This window comes from Photinus pyralis, unplaced genomic scaffold (genome assembly GCF_008802855.1).
Source record: "Photinus pyralis isolate 1611_PpyrPB1 unplaced genomic scaffold, Ppyr1.3 Ppyr1.4_LG3a, whole genome shotgun sequence".
NCBI lineage: Eukaryota > Metazoa > Arthropoda > Insecta > Coleoptera > Lampyridae > Photinus > Photinus pyralis.
Window position 1 is genome coordinate 12,503,685 of NW_022170509.1, and position 9,758 is coordinate 12,513,442.

General features: G+C 33.0%; 1 protein-coding gene across 3 annotated transcripts; it reads right to left on the minus strand.

Moving 5' to 3' along the window:
* Positions 1–1,278: 1,278 nt before the first annotated feature.
* On the minus strand, positions 1,279–4,431 carry LOC116165756 (Golgi phosphoprotein 3 homolog sauron). Of its 3 annotated transcripts, none has more exons than XM_031480423.1 (5): positions 4,291–4,431; positions 4,035–4,234; positions 3,740–3,986; positions 1,788–1,963; positions 1,279–1,736 (listed from the first exon to the last, which is right to left on the minus strand). In XM_031480423.1, exons 2-5 carry the CDS (start codon positions 4,224–4,226, stop codon positions 1,488–1,490), a joined length of 864 nt encoding a protein of 287 aa, XP_031336283.1. In that variant the 5' UTR covers positions 4,227–4,234; positions 4,291–4,431; the 3' UTR covers positions 1,279–1,487. The 3 variants fall into 3 exon arrangements, with proteins under 3 accessions (XP_031336283.1, XP_031336282.1, XP_031336281.1); XM_031480422.1 differs by having other exon boundaries at positions 4,035–4,239; positions 4,291–4,404; XM_031480421.1 differs by having other exon boundaries at positions 4,035–4,380.
* Between the last annotated feature and the right edge of the window lie 5,327 nt (positions 4,432–9,758).

A 9,758-nucleotide genomic window follows, 5' to 3' on the forward strand; every position in this document is an offset into this window, starting at 1 on the left:
ATTGTAAAATATGCGTTCTATGGCAGGACTGTTAAAATTAGAGAAAAATCGCTCCACAAACAAGAAATATCACTGCAGGGTGCGCTCAAATAGCAGGAGAGAATACCTCCAGTTGCAAGCGAGCGCGACAATACAAATTGCCGACAGTGCTTATATAATACATAGACCAAATGTTTAAATGAGCAGCGAGTACATAGTCTTGCCTCCAGTCGTCCAAAATATGACATTTCTTAATAAGTTTGGACTTGCAAAAAACACAAACAAGGCATAATTGTATGATCAGACAAATTAAGTTATTGTAATAGATCAGATCTAAAAAAAAAACGACGGTCAAGAATATTCAATTTAAAAAAGAGAAATGTTTTTCTTTCCATTTAACGGATTAAGTGAAAAATGCAAACAGATAGATGTCAAGATCGTCCATTTCCAACATTTTTTGTGTACGACCTTTAATTTATAAACACAAAAAAATAGTAAAAAACTTGCCACAGACGAAAGAAGTTTTTTGTGATGTCTGCACATTTCAGATTTACCAGAAACTATACATCATCATTTTTTAAGCTAAAACGGTAATTACAGGAAGATAGACCAGTAATAAAACATGAATTAAGAATGTTTGTAATTTGCCAAGTTTTATACCAAGTGTCAACAAATGAACAATCATGGTATACTGATAAATTGCAAATTTTAAAAATTATAAAATACAAATTAGCATTCTAAAAAAATAATTCATTCACACTTGGTAAGTACATATATACATGTATTTATTTCACATTAATAACATAGGTAAATAAAATTATGATATTTAAAATGTAGACTTAAAACATAAGTAGGTATCTATAATGGAACGAGCTAAATTTATATACAAAATAATAAATATGTATTTAATTTTTTTAAAATGTAATACAGATAATTGTAGTTAGTTTCACTTATAAAAATCTTCAGGAAAAAGTTGGAGTGCTCGGTCATTTTCCTGTCAAGCATAATGCACTTTCATTGCTTATTGCTTGGATAATAAAAAAATCACACTGTCCATGATTACATTTGCAATTAAAATCGAAAAAAGTCATTGTTTTCACAAGATTGTCTTGCATAATATATGTAAATTAACGGAACCGAAAGATTAATCACCTTCACATAATTTCATTGACAATTTACAATGTGAATACATTTGTTTCCATGGTAATTAACCATTAGTTAAATTTAAAACAAGGTGGTGAAAGGTAACATATCTGATGCTTTTCAAACCACTTCAACTAAAGGCTACTTACCACTTACTTTTATTGGGTAAACAAGTGGAAAAAATTACTGCACCGAACACTCTACCTAATAGGGAAACAGTCTTCAGCATAGACATGATCGTGATGTCGGTAATTGTGTTTCAATTAACAAGGATAATAACGCTCTAACACAACATTTTCCAAACTAAGGCCAGTTTTGGAAATGCTAGACATGCCTATAAAAGACTAAATCCCAAATATCAAATATTACTTAGTGAAGGCGGTAAATACAGCCCATAAAACTTCGGTGGTATTCGGTTTAACCGATTCTTGTTCAAAATCTAAATCGAGCAATTCCCTAACTCTTCGCATCGCTAATTCATAATCATCATCATTTAATGGTGCAAAAGCGTTTTCTAAAACGTCACTCGCGTGGGCTAAAAATATCAACGCCAACATCCTTTTATCCATCCGTTGTGGGTCGTTCATCCACTTACTCAGAACAGCATCTTGTATCTAAAAACGTTGGGGTTTCATTGTTTAAACACACAGTATCTAGTTCGATACCTTTTTCACTAGTCTGCACTTTGTAACGTTATCTGTTAATGGATGGGTGGTCATATCGAACAGAAGAAAATTTTGCTTTTCAGTGGTAAGAACACCTTTTTCTACAAGATTCTTTGCGAGGCGTTCCCTTACGTTTTTCAATTGGTATCGCAGTTTCAAAGGATTCCAAGTTTCTCCTGCAAGAAGAATACAAAGTTTATAACTAATTTTTACAATAGACCAAAAAAACCAAATAAATATATAGGCCCTGATGATTAAACGACATTTTTACTAATTATACTGAGAATCCAACACGTTGCTTCCAAAATTGCAAGAGTTTGCGGAACAATAACAGTGTTAATTAATGACTTTGTCTAGCCACTCCCTAAACGCAGATGCAGAAACAAATCTGGTTGTGACACATAAACAAACCGCCATATTCACTAATATTACAAGTATGTATCCATAAAAATTTCTTTGGAATAATAATTAACGAAGCTGAAACCCGCATGCACACATACGATTTTTGTTGTTCAATTTGCGCAAGCGCGACTTTTACTTGTCCAGCCAAGAAATGCAGTTGAAATTTTTTTTGCGTAGTGAAAAACACCCTAATACCATGGTTGCTGATAATAAATTTTATTTATTTTGAAAAATAATTATTTTTATCTTCTATCCCTCTTAACTTTTCTTACATACTTAATTGTTAGTATGTATCTCGTTACAATTTCTTTGTCTGTTGGACAGTTTTGTGACTAAACCTTAAACCTCATAGATGAAGATTCATAAATAAATATATATGTTTGTTTGGTTGATAGTTGCCAATAAGGAAGACGAATTACAAAAATATCTAAAACTAGTGGACAAATATTGGAGCATGCGAATATACGCAGTTGTAGATATATTTTAAGAAGTAATACAAAAACAATTGAAGAACTGTAAAATAAATGTACAAAAAAATCACCTGGGAGTTTATTACTTACTTACCCTCAAAAATATTTATATCATTTTAGGTTGATTTCTATCTACCTACCAGTATACTCGTATTTATAGCTTTATATATATCACTTCCAAGAAACACTCTAACTTTCGTAATTGTGAACCAATTTCGACCAAACTTTAAGAGTTGATGTAACTCATAAATATGTCAAGTTCGTGAATCAGCCAATTCCACCATATTGGAACACAACGGCGGAAAGAAATCTACCTACATCGAGCCAAAAGGAATTTCTGTAGGGAATCTCAGTATATTTTTACGATTCCCCAAAAGTATACAATGACTTGCTACACCATCCCCACCTACATACGGTCTACATAAATGTCAAACCAATTGTTCACTGATATGGTAGCTTAGCTGTTGAAACGTGTACGCTTTCTTAAAACTTTTATTGTGGTTTGTTAGCGTTTTTGTTTTACTTTTTTGTAGTTAGTTCAAGGTATTTTCCTCTGTATTTTCTGTTCAAATAAAGATATTATAAAGTTGATTTAGATGTTTTGTGTCACCTGACCTTGCTTCACTTATCGGAACAGAATTCTATTTATACAGGTGGGGAGAAATGGAAAACTCTCTCTTCACAGGGAGATGCTAAGAAAACATTAAAATACAAAATTGTTTGATGTCCCTCGAAAAATAAATGCTTTATTAATTTTTTGATATTTAGTTTATTGTGCTAGTGAGATAACGGGGTGCTCTTGTGACATATTTAGGTATATACTGAGCTACCACATTGAATATCCCTGGTTCTGGTTGACTTTTCAGTGACACCCCATCCTCTTACAAATTAAGGACAAATAAAACAAAAAATCTAGTTATTTAGTAAATAAAAACAATTTAAACTTACACCAGTAAACTTCCTCTGTGTTAATCTCCACATAAGTACTATGCGGCATCACTAGTAAGAATTAACATTGCTTAAGAAGGTATAGGTAATGAAAGAGTCAAGCGTTAAATAAGCGAACCTGCGGCTACTCACCACTCAGGTATTCAATCCAACTTTGGACTGTTTCAGGAGGATTGGTTTCTTTTAAATGCTTTAGTGCTTCATCTAATAGAACGTCACCGGTGGGGTTGTCATTCTTTAGCACGAGTTTACGTGATAAAAGTCCTTTTCGCCTCATGCCGGCTCGTTCCAATTCGACTCGTCCACGTAAACCTAATTCAATTAAAATACATCCCCTAAGCCCGCTCGATATACAATCGTTCCAGAAGGAGGTGTAGCCCTTTGAAAAAGAGATTTGAGGTTAAATTTTGAAAAAAATTATCCGAACCTCTTTATCTTTAAGGCCGAGCAGCAGAACCTCCTCCATTAGTGTCAATCGCGTTTCCTTCGAATCTCCGTCATCAACTTCCTCATCGCGCTCATCTTTTTTATCTGAGCCTTGTAAATCTTTAGAGGAACCATCATTATTACTTTCTCTTAGAACGTTTTTTCGTTGCACGAGACCTTCACTACGGTTCATTTTATCACCTATTCTAGAGACAAACGTTTATATACACGCTGATCATACAAAAACATCACCTAACATTCGATTTATTATTTGTTTTATATATTTTCTAACGTTGACGTTTTACGTTTAGTTATCATCAATAAATATGGCGAATGACAATTTACATATGACAAGAACAATCAGGATGGGATTAGTATACACAAACCATTATTCATACACCACTACACACATTTTTACTACAAAATCATTCTCATAATGGTCAAATGATAAAACAGTAGGCAACCAACATTACTTACCATTCTTTGCTTGCTTAAAGGCGTAAATCTTCAGAAATTAATTTTCTAGTTCATTGAAGTATTTTTCTTTTTTTTGGAAACACCCCCTGAAATTCGTAACAAACCACCAATCCATTACAATTCTGTTACTTACTAAATAAAAGAAGATAATTTACAAGAAGAAATTTCTAAATACAGTTTAAAGTTCTTGTACTTACTATTACTACCATAGACCTAGTTAATTAGTCTATGTAAGTTACTACCTACTTAGGTAGATAACACACAATGGAACCTACAAAACGACCAAAGGGATATTCGGACGTTGAAATGACGAAGGTTAAACGCAAAAAGGCATTGCACACTTCGTAAGAATGTCATCTTCTGAAAATTGAAAGGGGGGCGTAAATCGTAGTCCAGTTTTAATTAGGTATGTTTTCACATCTTCCCTGAATAATGTCCTGCTGACTCCGTTTCATGGTTCCTGCTTGTACAGCCTTGATTCTTCGAATTGTTCGAATTTTCGCTTCAGAATCGCGGATTGGTCTTTTTGCAGATCTTCTACGACAATAAACATATTTCAGAATTTCAGCTTCCAATTTATTTATTTAAAGATAACCCTTCTACATTATAGTATAATATACATAGTGATGAATAAAAAAAATAATATGCTACAAAAAAAGTATTGCGTAAGTGCCGACAATTAAATAAAGTTTATACCATTAAAAAAAGTAACCAACAATTACTAATTCTGAATTCACACTAGCAAAGTGAGTTTTCTCTAAGTAAGGACACCAAAAAAAGTGAAATTCCTACAGAGTAAGTTAGCAATGCAGCATATGCTATCTTAGATCATCTAAGCATGCTATAGTGGAATCATTTTGTAGTATGACCGTGAACCAATTGCAAGAGAATTGATCTAAGCGGTTTCTGAATGAACAAAAATTGCTAAACTAAGGAATAAATGTTTGATTCCCAGAAATGCCTTAACTTAGAGCATCGAAGTCAAAAGAACTATCAATCACATTTTTTTGTTGGGGCAGTGGTTTAGGCGCAATGTGTAAGTATTTATAAAGTGAGTCAAAATTATTGAAGAGTTAAATTGCACTGTGGGTCCCAATTGGCCTGACACACGTCGTTGTTGGTCCATTTCTATAACCATCAAGGGCTACAAATGGTTGGCCGTACTTCTTTGGTAATTGCGTACTTCACGAGTATTTTATCGTATGTAGCACGGAGCACCACGTTCCCAGGGCAATCTCTGAACCAAATCTCATTCACCTAATATGTACCGTATATTTTACATAGAACAATTTTTTTAAACAAATGTCACTTCCGGTTAAGGAAATAAACCGCTGAGATCAATTCTTTCGCAATTTGTTCTCTTTACATGATTTTTCACAATGAAATGCGTCCACTGTTCTATAGATACCGGGGAGCATTTTCCATAACGAGTCCTATGAGGGGTTAAATAAAGGTTAATTATGTGAACTCCTTAGTATCTCATTAGACACATTAATATATTGATGAGATTGAGTAGTATATAAGAAATAATTACTTTTTTGAAATAGCAATAAAATAACGAAAAATTTTGTGCGTGATCTAAATGAAAAATATTGCTTGTGCACACTTCAATCTCCCAATTTTGAAACTTTTATTTATTTCCATTCTCCAATACTGAAATTTTGGGTTTCGGGAAAGTATTTCTGATACAGTAATCATACGGTAACTTTTATAAGTTATGAGAACAATCCCAATAGCCCATTTCTTACCTTTTGTACCACAATGGAGCTGTTAAATTTCATGGTTCTGAATATTAAAGAATTTCTAAAAAATACAGGAATTTCGAAGGAAATTTTACAACCAAGGATTTTCAAAGGCAATTTCGGTACAAACAAAGGTTTCTCAGTGCTCCAAAAATATTCCTATAGCATTTTGAGTATTTCAAATTACAATTTAAAGAAATACCACATATTTTGTGAATGTTAACAGTATAGGTATTTTTAGAGTGCCTACATAAATTTTTCAGTGATATCCATTTAGCTGAATAGGCGGTACGAAGTTTGCTAGTAATAAATGAACCTCTATACAGGGTGTTAATTAATTTCATGCAGATATTTCAGGGGGCGATACTCGTCAAAATAAGAAAAAATGCAAATATATGCATGGCCTAAAAGCCGTCGTTTTTGTTATACCGGGTGACAAAGAAAATGCAACACCCTATATATTGCGGCCAACTATTTTGATACTTTATTGTAGAGATTCAAGTCAAGTCAAATTTGAAACAATTATCACATTAATTAACAACCTGTATTTTTAGCACATTTTCCAACTCATGTTGGACTATTATGGCCACTTTCTCCGTCCGTCTGTCCATCCGAGGCCTTAACTACTTCTACGTTTTCAAGATATGTAGTTCATTCTTTTTACATTTGGTAGCTAATAGCTCTGGCACTGCAACCCAGAAAAATCTTGCCGATTAAAAATGTGATTTGCAAACTGCGCGATTTCAATTTTCTTATTTACGGAGATATTTCTTTAAAATTTTAACCACAAACTACGCAATGTCAACTTTCTTATTTATAGAGATTTTTTATTTTAAACAGAGATTCTTCTAGTAAAGACAAACATATCGCATACTTTAAACATCAGGTGTGTGCATGCGCAAACTACGCAATCTTAAGTTTCTTATTTATAAGAATATTTATGCCATAACTTATTTTCCTTTGTACACACAAATAGTCCGTTGTATGACCTGTCCGGAAGTACTGATGAATTTATAGAAAATGCGCTAAAGTTACTCGCCTTAAGGCGAAAACTATTTCATTTTTAAAAACATGCTTGCCAAAAGTTCCCTTTATTCAGGCCTTAGCGAGGCGAGCAGAGGCGCAAATTTTAGTGCTTGCTTACACGTAACTTTTGCCTCGAGCTGGCCCTGATTAGACTTACACTTATTTGATAAATTTGTTGCTGTTACAGTACTTTCATTGAAAGACGTGGCATTTTTGAACACATGCGAGTCCAGAGACTTCAACCTTGTTGTACCTACGCTTTGAGTTATCAAATCAAGATTTTTTTCGTCGTTTTTCAAGATGCATTGCATTCATAAATAACAACATAATTTTTCTGCACCTAGGTGGCAAGTAGTTTTCGAACAGTATGCTTGTACGTTCCTATAATTTAACTGAAAAAGCATTTTATTGAAATGGTTCAACTCAGACAAAAAGTGGTTATGTGCATGTCTATAATGTGCTCGGATTCCTTTATATTTGCTTGTTCCTGGAGGACTAAATTTCTGCTCAACAAGGATCATCGCATTCGATTTTGAAAGTAAAAGGTTAAGTGATCATAATTAAATTAAATAGTCCTTGTAAAAAAGCACTATAGAAGAAGAAGAAACCTGAATCCCAATGTGTCATTAACAGCAAGAACTTTGAGAAAAATTTATCATTGTTAAAATGGTTCATTCCTTGCTAATTCTACAAACAAAAATGGGATTTATCAATCCAATGGGCATAGTTATTTTCAGGAAAAAGGTCAAGAAAACTTAAACACAGTCAAGAAAAAAACAAACCTCTGTAAGATACTTACTTATATCCTTGAGTGAAGGAATTCCTTCACTCAAAGCTTATATTTTAATCCCACAGGAGCGGAGGTTCGCAAAACTTAGGTAATAATAATAATAATAATATAACATTTAATAAAATTACAGGAATTATTATAATGATTTTTTTGTTTGTTTTGTTTTCCTCTTTCCTGATAGCGTTGGCTATTGTGCCCATCAATAGCTATGTTGGTAAGTATGAAATACATACTATCTCTAGATTTCCAATGTGATGGTGTGAATTTTTATTTTATTTATTTATTTCTTTTATTTTTTTTAGGACCCTACATAACTTCACCAGACACAGACACTAATCGTTACTTGATTTTAATCCGTGCGATTAGTTAACCAGGCTAGACCTGAGTTCTCACAAGAAACACCGACCATAATATTTATTAGTATTTTAGTGCGGTTCTTGCGAAAGCACTAAAATAAACGTCAAAAGATTTACAATAAGCCAAATACGTTTTAAACTAAGGTTTTACAAATTGATAGAATTCCTCCATATTATAAAAACAATTTGACACCAATAATTCTTTTAAATTTTGTTTATAGTTTATTTTTTTCGAGGATGTATTAATAAAACGTGATAGCGAGTTAAAAATTTTAGTTGCGTTGTAACAAAAGTTCTTCTCAAAAAGTGATGTCTTGTGGGATGTTGCTTGTATTAATTTTTTATTTCTAGTGTTATAGGTATGATCAGCGGTTTTGAAAATTGATTTGTGTGCGTAAACGTATGAATAAATTTCCAATATGTAAGTATTCACCACAGTCATGATTCTCAGCTCCTTAAAGTATTCTCTACAAGATTGTTTGTAGCCTAAGTTGCATATTATGCGTATTGCACGCTTCTGAAGACTCAGGATTCTTTCCACGCTATGACAATAGCCCCAATTGATAATATTATATCTCACGTGAGAGTGAAAGTAGGAGTGGTATACCATCAATAATACTTCACGACTGCATATACATATTTTTTAAAACACTAAGAGTGTAACAACATTTTTGAAGTTTCAGGCAGACAGTATCTACATGCGGGGACTAACGAAGGTGAGAGTCAAGAGTTAGTCCTAATATTTTGGTAGACGAAGTGCACGGTTGGCCCAAAATTGAAATAACACCGGCAGGATTTCGAGTATGCGTAAAGTGAATAACACTGGTCTTGCTATGATTAATAAATAACTGATTTTATCTTTACACCATGTACATCTATCAAAAATGAATTGAGTTTTATTTGCCAAGGATTCTTTATTTCCAGATTTAATTAGGATGTTAGTATCATCCGCGTAACATGTTACAAATATTTCGTCACTTTTACATTTACCAGAAATAAATGATGGAAAGTCGTTCACAAATACGACAAACAAGGTGGGACTCAGGATAGAACCCTGTGGAACTCCAGATGTGATAGATACACAAGTACTTCTTTCCCCCGATGTCATTTCTTTACTTTTTGTGACTCATTTGCGTGCGTCTAGCTAAAGGATTTGATTGACCTAAGCTCGTATATACATAAAAAATTAAATGCCTCTTTATATATTGACGTGCAAGGGTATAAATAGTATCTACAGGCTTAGTACCTATATTGAATAATATTTCAATTACTCTTTTCATACCAAACATAAAAGAGGTATAAAATACGGTAAGTAATCTTAAAAAAGTATAAAG

Excerpts from the sequence above, each read along its gene's own strand:
- LOC116165756 (XM_031480423.1), bottom strand. The coding sequence starts at position 4,226 with ATGAACCGTAGTGAAGGTCTCGTGCAACGAAAAAACGTTCTAAGAGAA. Across the intron at positions 3,987-4,034 it reads TCGGCCTTAAAGATAAAGAG|GGCTACACCTCCTTCTGGAA; the intron begins GTTCGGATAATT and ends TCTTTTTCAAAG. Across the intron at positions 1,737-1,787 it reads AGTGCAGACTAGTGAAAAAG|ATACAAGATGCTGTTCTGAG; the intron begins GTATCGAACTAG and ends CAACGTTTTTAG.